Below are 19,402 nucleotides of genomic sequence, written 5' to 3' on the forward strand. Positions count from 1 at the left end.
ATTGGAAAGCAACCACAAACTCCCGAGCATTGGTTTAGAACACAGATCACCTGACTTCTAGTCTCTGTCTGCTATGGGACTGTGAATAAATCCTCCAGCCTCTCCAGAATTCATCTTATCCATTAAATTGAGACTTGGATTAGTTGATCCATGGCAGACCAAATTCTTTATTTTGATTAAAAAAAATGTTTCTATATCCATTGATTAGCAAATTTGCTGCCTTTTTATAAATACATGCTATTTGTTACTCAGGGAGCTTATATTTTTTCCTTTCATGTTATTTATTATATGTTATATTTAGTCCTTCAAATTTTTGGTTTTCAAATATTAAATGGTAGGCAGCAAGAATTTTGAAAATAGTAAATGGGTATAGAAGATAATGTCACACTATCTCCTCTGATAATGAATAATAACTTCATTATAATTTAAAGTACTATATCCTTAAAGAAGCAACTCTGGGTAGGAGGAGAAGAGGAAGTTAAAGACTGACACATAATCAATAGCAAATTTGTGAAACTGTGTTCCCTCAAAAAGTCTTTATGAAGTCAAATGTAAAATGGTATCCAAAGAAACAAAAATACCCACAAAGAAATCCCAGAATACAGCAAAACAAAATTTATTATTATTCTTTTGAGGGTAGGCAGGATTCTGAAATATTTTAGTTGTTCACTTCTTTTACCTCCATTACAAAGCCACAAGTTTTAAATGTCCTTAATGTCTGTGTGTATGAGTGTGTGTGTGTGTGTGTGTGTGTGTGTGTGTGTAGGAATGGGAGGGATGGGAGGCAAGAGGTTGGCAAAGAGGACAAAGAAATTATTTATCTCTATTTCAAAGAAATCTCAGGTAGACATGACCCACCTATATTTGCTACTGCAGTGGTGAAGCATTTTTACCACCAGTCTCTGCAGAATTAAAGTATTTAAGACAAAACACAAGATAACGTGTTTCACACTTAAAAGCATGATAGACTCTAGCTTACAGGTAAGGTGAGATGAGGTGATTTGACACTCTGGGGAGTTTTAAATATCTCTGATATTAAGTGCTTTGACTGCAAAAATAACTCCAAAAGAACATGTCATGACCTAAAGTATAAGGATGAGTCTATTTTTCTGAGCAATATAAGATGCAGAGTTCTTTTAACAATATCCTGCCCTGCGTATAACTATATAATATCTGAGCACTGCGAATACTATATAATATCTGAGCACAGATGGCACCAATCATGTGGTTCACTTCCTGTTTGGGCTTCTGAAGTGCCTGGGGGAGGAGGCAGCCTAAGGCCTCTGATTATCTTTAACACAGTAGGGAGAGAGCAGCTTTGAGGTATCCTAAGATTGACATCTTCTCTGGACTGATCACAAAGACAGCACTCAATACGGAGATGTTCTCTGGCAGAGTTTTCAACATTCCAAGTGAACTAGAACTCTAACTACCATCGCATCTGTTCACAAATTCATTCATAAATTATTTATGGCATACTTATCTTCGTAGGATACAGCCCTTAAAAGGTAATGACCCTGCAGTCATGGAGCTTACATTCTTGAGAGGGAGTTTGAGAATAATGAAACAACAAACAGAAACATTGTTTCAGAGAGTGATGAGTGCTGTGAAGAAAAGAGAAGAGGGCCCAGTCTTTAGAGAAGACACTATGTGGCTATTTTCCACTGTGGTCAGGTAAAGGCTCTCTGCAGAGGTGACATTTGAGCTGAGACCTAAATGACAAGAAGATACCAGCAGGCGAAGTACCAGGCAGAAGGGATCCTTCTTGCGCAAGGAACATGCAAGAGGAATAGTTAACAATGCCGGGTAGAATTTGGGGACTTCCAGGGACTGAAAGAAGGCCTCTGTGGCCAAAACATCGTTAGCAAGTGTAGATGAGGTTCCAGAGTTAGACCAGGAGTTTCACTTTTATTGTATCCATTGGAGGTTTTAAAGCGTGAGTGGAAAGTGGGTGATTTAGTACAACTGACATTCAAAAATACAATATTGCACATATATTTCACTTCTCTAAAACCTAATTTCTAATTCCGTGCGGGTTAAACGGCACCCCAGGCGTCCCTGTTTGCCCAGGCTGTTTGCGCTCGTCGGCGGCTTGTTTGCACCCGACGTCCTGCTTTTGACAGCCACGGAGGAGTGTGTGACAGTTGGCAGGCGCAGGGAGGCACAGCCAGAGCCAAGTCGCTGCAGGGGCCAGGGCTGCGGGAGTGGAGGAGGGGAAGGAGGCTGTGGCTGCACGCTGGGAGGGCCGAGGCTTTCGCTGCGAGCGTGGCGGCGATGCCATTTCGAACAAGGGATAAGGAGGCGGGTCCCCACGAACTCGGGGCTCACTGGGCCCCTGGTTCTTCCATTCCGAAGGTTCGTCGGGTATACCTGGATTTGACATTGAAAACAATGCTGTCTCGGGATTGGAGGCAATGGCGCGAGTAGGAGAGGCGGGACAGGCTAAGAGAGTTTCCGTTTCTCCAACCTTGCTCCGCCAGGCCTGTCCGCGGGCCCCAGCAGCTGCACCCAAGGGAGCCGCAGGTGTTGATTCAAAGCTAGGCTCCGGCAGGCCTTCTGCTCACAAACTGCGGCGCCCGCAGCCCGGGGGAATCCAGAGCCAGGTTTTGTGATCTGCCTGCATGTAGAGGCCGCGCCCGGAACCTGTGGCCTGAGGACTTGAACCCGGGCATTTCGGACCCTGCGGGGGTCCTCGCCCTTGCTTCAGTTTGCTGGCCAAGGACCGCAGGGGACCACTCTGTTGAGGGCATGACCCACAGCCCCTACTCCCTCGGGCCTTGGCGAAGTGAGCAATCTGGAACCAGTCTCCCCAGGGAAACCGAAGCTTCGCATTCCGGGGAGCGACCTGCGCCCGCAGGAGCGAGCTCTGCCTTCAGATCGCTGTCTCAGTGGCACCTCTCAGCAAGGCCTCTTTTCACCACGCCGTCTTAATTAGTTCTCCACTCACTCTCCATCACATCACCCTTTAATGCTCAGAGGGACAAACCTTTCAGTCTTGTGTGCCTTCTGTGTCTGTTTATTGTCTGTGCAATGTCCACTACGCGGGGCAATGGTCGTTGTTTTTTGGGCGCAGTGTCCGGCTCCGGAGCCTAAGACTTGGCCGGGCCGGCACGCAGTAGACCGTCACATTTGCTAAATGACTACTGTCCCCCAGCACTGAAGAGCTCGAGCAGCCCCACTTCCTGGAGGGGCGGGGCCTCATCTGCCCCCGCCCACGAGGCTGCCCCCAGCTCTAACCTGCTCCTCCCCTTCCTCTCTCGAGAGGTGGCCTCGGGCGGTGCGGTGTTTTTCCCTCTAGCCTCCCTTGCTCTTTCTGCAGCTGTTGCAAAACCCGGAGCAGCGGAACCTCAGAGCGGCGGAGCGGCGCCGCCCCTCGCTGCACCTCCCCGACAGCCCTCCGCGGCCGCGCTGGGCATGCTCAGTCGACAGGGCCGCTTCAGTTCTTGGAGTAGGAAGCTTGGGCGCTTAGGCTGTAAGGAGCCGCGGCGGGGGGAAAATGGATCCCTTTACTAACGGTGAGTAGGCAGCCAGAGGCGTCGGGGCCGGGACTCTCTGGGGAGCAGAGGTATATTGGCTGTCGTGACACGCGGGGTCGGTCGGGCTGCAGTCGCTCGCCACCGTGGGCTTCTTCCCACGAGGGTTTAGGGGCGGTGGACGCCGACTGGGGAAGGCAGCTAGAGGCTGGGGTGGGTGGGCGGGCGGGCAGAGGCCGGCGCGGGACTAGGGGCTGGCGTGAAGGTCAGTGCCATCGCCTGCCGAGGGTCAGGAGGCGTCGGGTGCCGCCAGACCCGCTGCGCGGCCAGGTGGGCGAACTGCAAAGTTTAGGTTGCTTTGCGCAGAGGAGGGGAAAGTTGGCCGCCAGGGTTTGCCCCTGGAGAAGACGGGTGTCGGCCTCGGCTCTTTGGCAGGAAGGGTTAAGCCTCGGTCACTGCCAAACCAAACTTCTGTGGTGCAAGGAGAGAGGTCTCCCCTGTCCTTCCTCGAGTTGCCGGCGTGACTTTTCCTAATGGGGCGGGGTGGGGGGGTGGGGGGCTTTGCAGGTTAATTTAGTGGAAGGAAGGGAAACTTGCGGAAAGGCTTGCATAGTCCTGTTCTGTGCCCAATAGGTGCCCGCCCGCATTGGCACCCTCCCCTCTGTTGCTGAGGCACTCCGCAGGGCGTTCAAGCTTCCCTTCACGGGTTTCTGATAATACCAGTGTTTCAGTCTAAGGCTCATGAAATATCAGGGGTCCGTCATGGTGATATCACAATGTGACTTGAGGGGAGAGTCAAAGCAGGAGCCTGCAGGATGCCCTGCAAACAGCCACAGCTCTGTACTGAATAGACAGAATAAATCCCACCCTAGTTAAAACCGATGGCTTTTGTTTGGACCAGAAGTGCCAGAGTCACAATATAGGGGTGAGATGCGTTACCATTTTGTGACGTTGAGTATATGGATTCCCTTTTGGGGCAGAGAGTAGGAATACTGCCAGTAAGGGAGAATTCACAGCGAAACTAGACAATTTAGTCCCTAGTTGACATGTGTTTTCTTGCGGGTGGTTGGTTACTTCAGGTAGACAGTTTGTCGCATTAATAGAAGCTAACATCTACGCCTGTTTAGGTGGGTCACTTGCCACTCAAGAGACAGAGACATTGTCCACTATATCCCAAACCGTAGCCAGACTTTGTCGTATGCTGTGCTTCATTCATGGGACTGCGAATTACTCGAATTACTCGTTCTTTTCTCCTTGTCCTTAATTCAGAATGCTTTATTCTACTGCCATCTTCCTGTCTGTACTAATTAGGCTTAAAGATGACAACTTTATTTCTGAATTTTTTTTCTCGTTCAGGTTCTATTTGTTATTACTATTGCTCTAAAAATAGTCGGGTAAAGTTACCAAGAATTAAGGAAAATTTGAGCTAAAAGTAAACTTTGAGACCATCTAGTATTTTAGTGTAAAATATGTTTGATACAAATCATTAAATCCTTTCAAATGACTATTCCAAGGCTTTTTTTTTTTTTTTTTTTTTTTTTTCCTGGTTAGAATACTTGGAGCTTTCATGTTTGTAGGATTTTAAATGTGAACTTTCACTTAAAAAAATTCCCCACAACAAGGCTGAGTCACCCATTTGGTTAAGATTATTGCTAGCTGATGTGGTGGACCTGTGCCTCCAGAATTAAAGTACATTCTCAAGTGTTTGAACTAGGGCCTTTTGAACTAGGGCTTAAAACATGTTCCTCTAGATGTGAATACTTTCCACTTGTCACATTTGAGAGGTGAATGGAAAGTCCCAGAGAGAAGAACAAAAAGGAAGTAGTGCTTTAACTTTTATGTAGAAAATTGGATTTTTAATCCTTTTCCTATCAGTCTTCCAGATTTCCAGAATCTGTTGGAGACAGTTTGACAGTGCATCATTTTAATATGTTAATCACTCCTTGGAAGCTTATCTAGTGTCCTTTACAAAGAAATAGAAACTACAATATCTAAAGTAAAAAAAAAAAAAAAAAAAAATTAGCTCCTAGCAATTTAAAGTGCTTTTCAGGTTTAAGCACTGGACTGGTTATTTATTTCAGAACTTTTGAAGGATAGCTGTACAATTTTCTAGTGTCTTTAAACAGGACTTGGTATAGTGGAAAGTATGTTTATCTTTGTACTTAATCCTGTTGAGTACAAAGGATAGGTACATCTAATTCTTCTCCCCTAGGTCTGGGTGTCTTGGTGTAGAGTATTTCATTATCCATTGAATTTATAATCACAGGATTTACTGAGCTTGATATTGGCTTTTATTGCACATTCATCCTCTTTTAATAAAATCTTCACCACTTTTTGATATATCCCTACATATATAGAGAGGTGTGAGAGCTTAACAAAACCATTTTCAGCAGTTCAGAACCACATAGCTTCCAATTAAAATCTTGTCAATGGTTTCACCCTCTGACCTAGAAATTTGTAAAGGAGGCACATTTAGTTTGTTTTGTCATTTTGACTGTCAGTATGCATCGATTCCAATATGACTTTCTCTGCTTTCCCAGTTTTCTGTCAAAACTTGCTGTGTGTGTGGCTCATTTTTCTTGGGCACTGCTCTCTGCCTGCTGATAATGGGCTCATTTGATGAGTATCCTATGTTAACCTGTCCAGCTAACATACTGCTGTAATCTATTTAATATGCTTACCTACAGAAAGGGCTTATAAGAAGGAATCCTAGTGCCATTAGGCTCAGGAGATATTTTTGATCTTGCCCTCGGAAGGGACTGCTGACAGTTACATTGAAGACTGGATAGCCAGTTTGGTTTTGGATTTTTGGTGACTTTTTATGGGGAGAAAGATGCACTGGACCAGTACTAAAGATTATTTGGCAGTAGCTATTATGTCCTGTTAGGCAGTTAGAGGTGAAACTCTTAAGAAGTAGTAATTTATATATTACCAAAAACAAAACAAAAAATTGCTGGCAATTCTCTAGGTCTTTTGATAGATGTACTAGATTAGGGCAAGTGGTTATTTGATGACTGTGTAGCTTTATTTCTCTTTATTTCTTTATTCTCATTTACATGTAGGATTTGGGTATTTCAGAATAATTTAAATTCATGTTAAGGAATGTAAATGCCAAGGCTCACTCTTAGAATATGATTAAGGAGGTCTGAGGTTGGGCCTAGAAATGTACAACTTAATTTTGAGGATACTAGAAGTATTCACCAGAAGGGAGCTTTTGAGAACTTTATTAGGTAGGCAAATTCAGGATTTAGATGTGTACTGATTGAAAAGGACTTCTTTTCCTGCCATATGTATATATATATATATATATATATATATATATATATATATATATATGCACACACACACATGTTTATATATAAGCATATATATAAACATACACATATATGTATATGTTTTTGTGTATATGTATTTATATATTTTTTCCCTTTGCTTTCTAGTTTGTGGTATCTAGAGGATGGAGAAGCATTGATATTTTGAAGTCCCAGAACTGAAAACATAAGTTAAACAGTTTGTCTTTTTTTCTTATGAACAAAACCCCAAGGAATCACTTTGGTACTACAGCCTGGTATATGATCAAACAAGGGGGATTTACCTGTCTTAGAAACTGGTTTTGTTTTTGTTTTTAGATTGGCATCCAATCAAAAATATTACCCAACTTCCAAAATGAGAAGTTGGACAACAAATTAGATATTCATAGGTTGTAGTATAAAATTGTGATTTCATCTTTTTTTTAAATGTTTATTTTTGAGAGACAGCGTGAATGGGGAGGGGCAGAGAGGGTGAGGGGGGGACAGAGGATCTGAAGCGGGTTCCACGCTGACATCAGAGAGCTCAATGAGGGGCTTGAACCCATGAACCATGAGATCATGACCTGAGCCAAAGGAAGTTGGATCATGACCTGAGCCAAAGTTGGCCGCTTAAAGGACTGAACCACCCAGGCACTCCCATCTTTTTATCTTACAAATAACACTTGTCCTATAGTTATGCATTTCTTTAAAAAAAATTAGCATCATCTGTCAAAAATATGAGCTTACCATATGTATGTGTATATATATATATATATATATATATATATATATACACACACACACACACTATTTCTTTTGTGATAAATAACCATGTTGAAAGAAAATCCTTAAAAAATGGAAGATCATAGTTTCTCTATGTGATTGAAGTTAAAATATGTTTTTATCCTCTGTCTTGAATGTTCTGTTTCATTTAAGTGAAATAGGACTGTATAGGAATCAAGTATTAACATGATTTAACATTCTAGGGTTGAGGCTGTAACTAGAAACTATCCAGTTTTTAAGGAAAACAGTGGGGGCGGGGGCATAGTCCTTTGCTTTGTAACAATTTCCAAAAAAGGAGTGTCTTGAGACAAACAGCATATTTTAGGAGCAATTAAAATAAGCTTATCTACAGATGATCCTTGAGAATTGAAAGATATATAACTAGAGAGATTGGTTATAAGGAAATTACCATATAGAAAATAAGCCAGGGGTGATTTCCTCTTCAGGAGTTCATTCAAACACTGTTTTTTGAACACCCACTTACAAGTAGATTTTCTGCTGGGCACAGTTGCAAGAAACCCACAAACCTGTTATCAGGTAATGCTGACTTCAATGAGAGAAATGAAATGGAAGAATCTAGTTTTGCTTTCATGCTAATATAAAACTAAGAAATCTAGAAGAAACAAACAAAACAATAAAACGTTAAGATAGTTTTCTAATTATGAAATAAATGTACAGAATTGTATTAAAACCTGTTCATATAACATTTGCCACCAATAAGTTCACATTTCTAATGATGCGGTATAATACTCCTGTTAAGGAATGAAAATATTTTCAACCCTGTCTGTGAAAGCGTTAGGAAATTGAGATATGAAGGAATTTATCCAAGGTTACCCTTGAAGTTGTGATGGAGCTACATTGGGCCCATGGCTTTTGGCAGTAGAGATGAGGACAGTGTAGCCATGTTCTGTCAGGTAGTTACCTCATGTCTTGAAAACTGTAGGAAGTGAGAGCTAGAGCTAATAATACCAGTAGATCTTTCCATAATATTGGAGCAACCAGAGAATGTCTTTTTTCTTTTCTTTTCTTTTCTTTTCTTTTCTTTTCTTTTCTTTTCTTTTCTTTTCTTTTTCTTTTTTTTTTTTTTTTTAATTTGAGTCTCTAGCTATATACCTTTTTTGAGCGTTCACAGGAAACCAGGAATGAGAATGGAGGGAAATTTTGGAGCCTTTGTGGTGGTTCAGTTCCTTGTGTATCTGGTGGCCTTTGTAAAAAAAGCTGCTCATTGCCCTGGTGTTTCTGTGCAGTAAATATGACAGAAACAAAATAGTTCTTGGTCCTGAATCTATGGAAGGATGGTCAGGATTCCCTTGCAGCCTTATTTGTTGTTGTAATCCATTCGTGATTGTCCTGGTAGCACCTGTAGGACTTTGAAACCAAAGATCTTTAGGGAAAATTGAGACTTAAGAGAATTAGTGATGAAGATGAGAGAAATGTAGAGATTTAAGGTAAAGGGGGAAACTGATAAGGCAGAGATTTCCAAAATGGTCATACTTTGAGCCTTGCAAATCTTTGAGAAGTTAGTTTAGTTTGGGGAGCAGGACACTGATGTATGAGGTCAAAAGATGGAGGAGTTGGGTTTGGAAGGGGCAAGTAGACAAAAGGACTGATTAGACAAAAGGAATTGAGGAGTAAGGTGATAAGTGAGTTAAGAATGGCATTTGGAAACCTTGGAGGAGATAGAAAACATTTGACACAAGTTTAATCATGCTACATATTTCTCTCTATCATAGTCAGAAAATGCATAGTCACTTGTGAGTTAAGACTGTTCTCTTTACTGAATGTGAAGAATATAGAGCCATTGACTTTTTTTTTTTAAGTTTATTTATTTATTTTGAGAGAAAGAGAGAGACGGGCAGGAGAGAGAATCCCAAGAAGGCTCCACACTATCAGCATGGAGCCTGAGGTGGGGCTCAGTCTCATGAACCATGAGATCATGACCTCAGCTGAAATCAAGAGTCAGATGTTTAACCTACTGAGCCACCCAGGTGCCCCTAGAGCCATTGACTCTGTAGGACTATCATGATAGTAGTCACTGTTTTTTATTACCTGTTTTTGCTCCACTTTTGTACTGATGCTTATGAGTGAACAATGAACCAATTTATATTTTTAAATTTTTTTTAAATATTTTTATTTACTTTTGAGACAGAGAGAGACAGAGCATGAGCAGGGGAGGGGCAGAGAGAGACGGAGACATAGAATCCGAAGCAGGCTCCAGGCTCTGAGCTGTCAGCACAGAGCCCGATGCAGGGCTTGAACTCACAGACTGTTAGATCATGACCTGAGCTGAAGTTAGATGCTTAACCGACTGAGCCACCCAGGCGCCCCTACTTTTTTTAAGTCTTTTTTAATGTTTATTTATTTTTGAGAGAAAGTTAGTGCTAGTGGGGGAGGGGCAGAGAGGGAGACAGAATCTGAACTGAGCTGTCAGCACAGGGCTGGATCCGGGGCACAAACCCATGAACTGTGAGATCATGACCTGAGCCGAAGTCGGATGCTTAACCCACTGAGCCACCAGGTGCCCTATGAACCAATTTATTTTTTTTTATTTTATTTTTTTTTTAATTTTTTTTTTTTCAACGTTTATTTATTTTTGGGACAGAGAGAGACAGAGCATGAACGGGGGAGGGGCAGAGAGAGAGGGAGACACAGAATCGGAAACAGGCTCCAGGCTCTGAGCCATCAGCCCAGAGCCTGACGCGGGGCTCGAACTCACGGACAGCGAGATCGTGACCTGGCTGAAGTCGGACGCTCAACCGACTGCGCCACCCAGGCGCCCCCCCAATTTATTTTTTAAAAATTTCAACCCTTGCCTCTAAACTTGGAGGAAACCAGTTCACTGACCAAATAATTAAAATTCAGGCTTCTAAGGGAGTTTGAAAAAACAATTGAGAAGTAAGTTCAATTGTACAAGGCTCTTTGAAGTCTTTTCCTTTAGTGTGTATTATTGCTTAATGAAGGTCTCCTGGGCATTCCTTCCACATATTTCAAGAATGCAGTCACCAAAACAGAATTTAAGCCAGTTGTCTGGACTTTTGTGGATTGGGGATTGGACAGACCAGAGTTTTCTCTAGCCCCCTGGTGCTGTCAGGGAGGCCAAACCAGTGATCTGGGATGAAGGGAGTTAAAGGCTTCCTTATGCTTCTCTGGGGAGAATTTCATAAACTGGGCTAAAGGAGAATGACAACTACAGTGAGAGAATGGCTATCTTTGTGGGTTGGGTGTGCTCCTTTCCTTCCTAGATCTTGCAGCAAATAATGGCCAGGGCTCTGTGGTAGTGTTTCGTAAACAACTGTCTTAGGCATTCACTGTCCTAGACCAACTTTCAGGTGGGCAGGGAAGCTTTGGGGGGGGGGGGGGGATGTGTGTTATGGTATTTCTCACAGCTGAAACTTATTTCCTAAGATTTAAAATAGCTGTTAGAACAGTCATCATCTCAACAGCATTGCACCACTCCAGGGTTTTCTTCAGAGGAAAAATGCATGGTGATTAGTGGGAGTGATTGAAGAGAGCTAACTGTTTTAAAGATCTTTCTTTAACTTGGTATTGGTAGTGGGATTCGAAGGCAGAAGTGGTTTGATCCTTGTCTGGTTTCTTCTTGTTCCATAATGTCAGAATGCCCTCAGTGATTTAGAGGGGCTGCTGTGGACCTTAGAGCCTGGTGGAAGGAATGAGTATGTCCAAGATTTATCAAAATAATGTCCATGAGCTTGGGCTGGTTCCTTTTTATACTTATTAGCAGTATTTTCTCTGCCCTTTAAACTAAGTGCTAAGTACCTAAGCCCTTTGGGCCACTGACATTGTCCTTTCAGTATCTAGATTGGCTGGCTAGATTAAGAAAACTCAGCGTGGATGTAGTGAGTGTTAGTAGGAATAAGAAATGCTTTGCTGTTTACAACAGCAGCCTCACATCCATCTTCCTTAGTACAGGTTACTGTGAGAAGCTTGTAAGTTTTCATTTGGAGGAAGCACACAGAAAAATACTTGAACATAGAAGGAGGGTCCAGTCTGACTTGGGGATTAGATGATAGTGTTTTGAAGTAGGTAGAAACAAGCACATGTTCACTACAGTGTGGCTAACTTTGCTCTAGTACAGTTCATTGCCGTTCGGTACATGGTTGTAGTTTAATTAACTGCCAATTCAGGAAACATTGTTGAGATAAAAACTTGAATTCACGCATAGAAGCTTTTCTTGGCAGATAATGAAATGACAGTGACTATTGATGGACAAAAATGTAGTTATAATCCCAGACTTTTGGATAATCACCACTATATTTTTCAATGGGTTAATGGTAGTCAAATTAACCCTCAGCAAGTTGTAAATTGATGGCAAAGTTTTTACTAAGAAGATTTAAGATTATCATTTACCTTGAATTTTATCAATCTGATGAGTCAGATGGAAAAGTATTTCAGAATTATCAGCAAAATAGTTCTTTTTCAAATCCCTCTGACATCAGGTCTAGCAAATTTATTCACCAATTGAGGTATTTTCTAGCTCAAAAGCATTCTGCATACACTGAAGAGTTCTCATAAATTTTCTTTGCAGATCTCATTCGGTGATAGGCATTCTCTTTAAATCACTCACAGGTATTTTTTATGCCTAATGCCATTTTTCATTTTATATAATGAATTATGATACGTTAAGATTCTTTTGGAACTATATCCAAATATTTGATGGAATTAAAAATAAACCTTTTAGCTTTAAATCTTTACAAAGTATTTGTAGTTATGTAGATTTACCTGAAAGATTGATGAGCATAAGTATTTAGGATGCATTGACAATTTCAATTACTTTTTATGGCTAAATCTTTCTCAGAGGTGCCCTGAGGATTGTCAAGGACTGTGGGACTTATGTTATAAGGAAATATTTTAAAAATTACTATATGTGATAAAGATTATAAATTTGATTGGAGGACAAGTTCAATATAAATATAAACATTATGGTAAATAATTTAGCCTAGAAAAGAAAAGAAAATTGAAAACCAAGCTACAATAATTTTAATTTTTCCCCATAAGAATATTAGCTAACTTTTAAGTGAATAAAATGGCATGTCTTTTTGTGAATTCTGATCCTTATGACAATACTCTGTACTGTTTGTCTGTATTCTTTAGTCCATGGGATATCTTGTTGCACTTGTTAAATTGATGTGTTTTAGGTGCCCTCTGGCCAGAATTTTAAGTAGAGTATTTCCTCTGTGGAATTGACAGTGTTTTTGAATGGTGGTTGTTCAGTAGAATTAAATGGTTATTGCTAGGACTTTGTACATTGTTGTAAATTTTATATTTTCTTGGTTCTTTATTCCATTATAACTAACAACTAGAGAAAATAAATACAGAAATGAATATATATATATATATACACACACACACACACACACACACACAGAATTTATTGTAGAAAAATTGTTTTAGATGAATGCTTTGTCTTAAGTCTATTTTATAGAAACCAGGTAATACCGGGATTCAAATGTATTTTTGTTGTTCTTTATTTACTTTTTTCATTTTGAATTTCTTCCTTTTTACATCTTGCTAGTGCTTTTCTTCATTTCTTATTTTTATCAAGACTAAAAATATTACAAACCAAAATTAGTGTTCCATGTCTCCTTGGTCCGTTCTTCTTTTGGGGAATCAGCACTGGGGGTCAGCGAAGAAGCCCAGAGGGAATATTTTAATACAGATTCTTCTTGCATACCATTTTAAACTGCATCACTTAACAAGTATTTTTTAAATTTGTTTTTGACAGGTCCCTACTTATCTCTTCTTTTAAAAAATAATAGTTTTTAAAAGGATACCTTTCTCAAAAAAATATATTAAAATATACCTTCACTATGTGCTAACTTGTGCCAAGCTTTATTCTTTTTTTTTAATCTTTAATTTTTTTTTTTTAACATTTATTCATTTTTGAGAGACAGAGAGAGAGAGAGAGTGCAAGTGGGGAAGGGGCAGATAGAGGGAGACACAGAATCCGAAGCAGGTTCCAGGTTCTGAGCTGTCAGCACAGAGGCCGACAAGGGGATCAAACCCATGAACCGCGAGAACATAACCTGAGCCGAAGTTGCATGCTTAACCGACTGAACCACCCAGGTGGCCCCTAAGCTTTATTCTTAAAGCTGGAGTCAAGTAAGAGTGCAGTATTGTCTCTGTCTGCCCTTGGAAAGCTTACATACAGCAGAATGAATTTTGAAAAAAGGTATATGAACACACAATTTAGTATACTCTCTTAGAAAACGGTCAGGTTTGGAGGAGCACTGGTCCTATCCCACACTGCTTTCCTTAAATAGTTTTGGTTTTATACTTTTATTTTTTCATTTGGAGATCTACCCATGAATCTACCTCCTTTTGTAAGACTACTATTGTGTAGCATAATAGGGCAAAGTAATTCATACTGCCGTCCTTCAAATCCTGGCTCCTTACTCACTGGCTCTGTGACTCTTATTTAAAGATAATATCGGTGTGCCTGGGTGGCTCAGTCGGTTAAGCATCTGACTTTGGCTCAGGTCATGATCTCCCAGTTCGTGGGTTCCAGCCCAGTGTCGGGCTCTGTGCCGACAATTCAGAGCCTGGAGCCTGTTTCAGTTTCTGTGTCTCCCTCTCTCTCTCTGCCCCTCCTCTGCTCACACTCTGTCTCTGTCTCAAAATTAATAAACATTAAAAAATTAAAAAAAAAGATAATATCAAGATGTTTTAATATGTTTAGTTAAAAAACTAAAATGTGCACAGAAGCTCAAAACTTTTTCTGATATCACTGAGGTCTAGGAGACATGGTGATATGGCACATTCCTGCCATAGTGAGATTTTGAAAGTTGGGCCACAAATGATATTTCTTGTATCTTGTTTACTAAAGGCTTTAGGTCAGTATAGGATTCTTTCCATTTCATATTTATTAACAATTATGCATTTGTAACACTTGGAGGGAAGTGTTGCCTAAGAGTAGAGGAACTATTCATTTCTACATCCAGTGTAGTTCTTTTTCTGTCAAGCAAATGGAATAAGCACACCTCGATTCATACACACTTCATACAAGTAGAACTTGTTTCGGTGTTAAATCAGGTATTAAATATATTTTGTCTCTTGGGTGGGGTTGAAACAGTTAGGAATTCAAGACTAAAAGGGGTAGTGTTAACATGAAGGTATAGAATAAAGGTACTTCTTTAACTGGTAACAAGGCCTGTATTTCAGACATCGGGAATGCAAACAAACATGTCTATAATATAATGTGTTTAAATTCTTACCTGTTTTGTTTGTGTCCTCACAGAAGCTTAATAAGAAACTAGTTTTACTAGTGAATTTATAGTTGTGCTAGTACCTGTGACACTGTATTTTGTTATTATTTTTGCTAAAGGAATGTAACTTGGCAGCCCCTCTTTGGCTCTGAGAATCTGTTGTGATTTATGGCAATTTACCTCCCTACCTCCATCCACCCTGCCAGAAGTCTCTGGGCCTGTTGCCTGTTGTTGTTGTTGGTTTTTTTTTCCTCGCTAAGATAATATCCTGAACTTCTGAATCATATAAGGTAGTGATTTTTTTTTTTTCAACGTTTATTTATTTTTGGGACAGAGAGAGACAGAGCATGAACGGGGGAGGGGCAGAGAGAGAGGGAGACACAGAATCAGAAACAGGCTCCAGGCTCTGAGCCATCAGCCCAGAGCCTGACGCGGGGCTCGAACTCACAGACCGCGAGATCGTGACCTGGCTGAAGTCGGACGCTTAACCGACTGCGCCACCCAGGCGCCCCTATAAGGTAGTGATTTTGAACAACAGCAAGGTGAAGGAAGTAAGAAATAATCCTTTAAATGGCTGTATGGCTGGATTGCATGGGAACATAGTAGAGGCATTCCTCTCCTTGAGTCACAATTGTTCCTAGGAAGCCTCAGTGTTCAGAAAATAGTGTTTTCTCACAGGAATAAGTTATTGGAGTTCATATTTCTTCCCAAGAATGTTCAAAGAGGCATAAATGGTATATTATGAAAGCAGAGGTACCATTTGTTTAGGACTCCATTTGCTGAATGTGAAAACCACATTTCCTGTTCTGTATAAATGTACATGCTTGTTCAGCCAGGAACCGTCAATTACATATGACAGAAAGCACACAGTTATCCTATATTTGGTTCCTAATAGAGTTGGTACCCAACATAGTGCTCCACACATTAGATACACATATTAGATGCTCATTAAATGTTATCTGAGACTAATATTACTTAATGCAACTCCAGAACAAACTTTAAGTAACACTTGTGTTTCATTTTTACTTTTTCAATTTTTTTTTTCCCAAGTAAGGTTGAATTTCAGTGCTCTTTTCCTTTTTCTTTAAATTTCTCTAAGACAAGTAGAGTAATTCCAAATCAGTTTTTTTTGAATATTCTTATCAGTGCTCATTCAGCTTTCTTTTCCACTGAAACGCCTTTCCAGCACCTGCTTTTTCAGACCCTGTGCTTTGTACTGGGAAGATAGTGCTAAATAAGAAATGGTTGTAGTGTTTGAGGGGAAGCCAGATGAAGGTTAGCAGGTTTGCATTTGAGACCAAAGTGATGCAGTTAAATCGGTTTCTTTTCCTGCAGTCCTGAGGGGCCTTCTGGCTGGCCTACTCTTGGGGACTTTGCCCTTCATTAGTGAGCCACAATGACAAATCCCAAGCCAATTAAATGAGACTTTTAAAAAGGAATTTCCTACTATCCCAGAATTGGGAAGAAGGCATGAATTGGCCATGTATAAGCATTCGTGTGGCCTTATGGGTAGAATAGAGTAGGTGAAACTACGTCTTGGCTGTCAATCAGGCAAAACCATTGAGAGGCAGGGGTTATTAGTCGACACAACAGAAAAACTAATGGTCGAAGTGTATTACAGCATGAGCTGAGATATGAGAGTATGAATATTAGACATGACACTAACCAGGAGGAAGAAAATGTGGGTTTCTGTCCTGAGGTTAATCAAAGGATAAAAATTAAATGACATTTTGAGAAAAAACCTGAAACAACTCCTTAGTGGCCAAGTAACATAAATTATGATATGTAAACTGTGAAGATATTTATTCAACATCTCCTTCCCTCTTAAAAATATCCCTCCCCGTCTCAGTATATTTATGGAGTTATAATACAGAAATGGTATAGGCAGTGTATTAGCTCAGGCTGCCATAACAAAATACTACAGGATTGGGTGGCTTAAACCAAAGAAATGTTATTTTCTTACAGTTATGGAGGTTGGGAGTCCAAGGTAAAGGTGACAGCATTGTTGGTTTCTGGTGAAAGTCCCCTTCCTGGCTTGCAGATGGCCACCTTCTTGCTGTGTCCTCCCATGGCTTTTCCTCTGTACAGAGCTCTCGAGGCTCTTCCTCTTCTTACAGGAACACCCGTCTTACCAGCTCCACCCCCATGACTTCATTTAACCTTAATTATCTCTTTAAAGGCCCTGTCTCCAAATACAGTTTCATTGGGGTTACACATGCATTTCAGCACGTGAATTTTCGGGAACATAGGCAGCCGTATTTTGGACCATTTGTTTATCTCAAGGTAAAGAAGATTATATTTTTCCATAGGAACAAATGGTTGGAGTCTACATTCCTTCTTCCTAAGGATGCTGAAAGAAACACAAATGGTTCAGTTCTTTTTTTCTGAACCCAGGAATCCAGGATGATTCAAAACCCCTTGTGCCCTTGTATAAAGTTATACAGACCATCTGTATTTATTTTTCTTCATGTATTTACTCTATATACTTTTTCAAACAGTATAATGAAACTTCAGTGCTTGAATTATGGTATCTGGAGAGTTTGGGAATTTTTTATTTATCTTTAAAAGCAAGAGTTACGCTTCTTAAGTATTTTGGTCTCAGGACCCCTTTTATACTCTTACAAATTATTGTGAATCTCTAGGAGATTTTGTTTATATGTCTAGATATTTACTGTACTAGAAATTAGCACTGAAAATTTTTTTTTTTTAAATGTTTTTTTTTTTTTCAACATTTATTTATTTTTGGGACAGAGAGAGACAGAGCATGAATGGGGGAGGGGCAGAGAGAGAGGGAGACACAGAATCGGAAACAGGCTCCAGGCTCTGAGCCATCAGCCCAGAGCCCGACGCGGGGCTCAAACTCACGGACCGCGAGATCGTGACCTGGCTGAAGTCGGACGCTTAACCGACTGCGCCACCCAGGTGCCCCAGCACTGAAAATTTTTTTAAAAATAAAAATTAGTAAATTTCATAGTGACAATAAAAAATGACATTTTTAAATGAAAAATAGCTATCCTCCAAAACAAATTAGGGGAGGAATTATCTTACATTGTTGCAAGTCTCTTTAATGTCTGGCTTAATAGAACACAACTGGATTTTCAGATTTGCATTCAGTCTGTTGTATCTCGTGTCGTGCATGTAGCCTATGGAGAACTCCCCTATACCTACGAGAGAATGGGAGTGAAAATGGCAGATAACATCTCAATGTGAAGACAGTTTTGGGTTTGAAGACCGCTAAAAAAATATGAGGGATTCCCAGGGTACCCATACTGCACCTTGAGAACTGTCACTCTAAGCATTAAACTCGCCTTTTACAGGGGCTGGAGACGAACACCTTAGGAGTCTAAAATGGGTAGAAAGTGGAGCTGATGGAATTGGGCAGCGAGTTTAAGATAGATCTAGGTCATAGAAGGAAATGTACTAGCCAGGAATATCTGACAAGCCACACCTCAGACGCCTTGGTTAATTGAAGACTCCACTGTCATTTCATTTCAGCCCTGGATAGTTCTAGGGAGGACACAGATTTTAAAAAAGTATTCAACTGTCCTTTATAAAATGGATTTTTATCTATATTCTGTTTATATTTGAAGGGATTTCAACAAGCTGCCCCTCTTTCCCAATACCCCCTCCCTCCAGCATAACACTTAATATGGATGCATCATTTAACATCTCAGCCCTTGAGTGATGTCTTAGACTTTCTTAATTATAATGAATTCAAGGTCTACAAAGTTCAGTTATTTTTGTTTTCTGCTTGTCCAGAATGTTATAAAACCCTTTGTCCCATACTTGCCCTGCCATAGAATGATCTGGATCTTTAAGAGAACTAGAATCAACTGTCTTTTTTTTTTTTTTTTTTCCCTTGGGGCTCTTTGGGGCCATTAATAACTAGGACTGATCTGCTTAAAACTGTCTTGCCCCCAAATTAAGACATATGGTAAACTGATTAAGTATAAACATGTACACCCTGCCATGTACACATAAGTTCAGCCAACTGAGTGAGAATTCTATAAAAATAGGTGATATACCCACTCATCCTAATGCAGCCATTCGAAGTACTTTGAAATACTTATTAATATTTTAGAGAATTAGCCTTACATCTCTTGGTGTTTAAGTGTCAGGAATACGTTTAAACAGGAGACTTTTTATGCTTCCTTTTTTGTGAGCGGAAAAAAAAGCCATTTTGGAACAAAGGTCTAAAGTCTGGTGTCTGCCAATGAGTAGTTATTGTTCAAATAAACCTCTCAGATTGGCCTTTTTATAATTAAAATCAGAGTACTGAAGTGTTGCATATTCCTCATTCTTGGTGTTACCTTTTTAAAATTTAAAGTCAAAGCAAAACCAGAAAGCTTTATAATTTATTCCTCCCTCCATTCCCATTCTTAGGCAATCACTGACCTGCTTTCTGTTACCATAGATTGGTTTACTTTCTAATTCTGTAGAATTTTATATAAATGGAATTATATAGATTTTGTATAAATGGAATCATAGACTGTCTTTTTTCGCCTGGCTTCTTACAGTTAGCATAATTTATTTTGAAATATCCATGTTCTATCAGTAGTTCCTTTTTCTCTCTTTTTAAATTGCTGAATAGTATTCTATTGTATTGATATGCCATTCTTTGTTTATCCATTTA

At 40.2% G+C, this 19,402-nt stretch overlaps 1 protein-coding gene and 1 long non-coding RNA gene across 3 annotated transcripts in view; both read left to right on the forward strand.

Annotated features, from left to right (window-relative positions):
• Positions 1 to 640: 640 nt before the first annotated feature.
• LOC123608818 (leucyl and cystinyl aminopeptidase) overlaps positions 641 to 19,402 on the forward strand; it is a 100,487-nt gene continuing 81,725 nt past the window's right edge. Inside the window, exon 1 of one of the 2 annotated variants that reach the window (XM_045499206.1) lies at positions 641 to 3,515. In XM_045499206.1, coding sequence (XP_045355162.1) covers positions 3,497 to 3,515 — 19 coding nt within the window. In that variant the 5' untranslated portion in view covers positions 641 to 3,496. Of the gene's footprint in view, positions 3,516 to 4,053; positions 4,399 to 19,402 lie in introns of those variants that run through there. The other variant, XM_045499213.1, reaches the window with a different exon arrangement.
• LOC123608833 lies at positions 14,166 to 17,472 on the forward strand. Its single transcript, XR_006717467.1, has 2 exons — positions 14,166 to 15,059; positions 15,288 to 17,472. It is a non-coding gene; the product is annotated as an uncharacterized LOC123608833 (long non-coding RNA).

Source organism: Leopardus geoffroyi, chromosome A1 (genome assembly GCF_018350155.1).
Source record: "Leopardus geoffroyi isolate Oge1 chromosome A1, O.geoffroyi_Oge1_pat1.0, whole genome shotgun sequence".
NCBI classification, from domain to species: Eukaryota; Metazoa; Chordata; class Mammalia; order Carnivora; family Felidae; genus Leopardus; species Leopardus geoffroyi.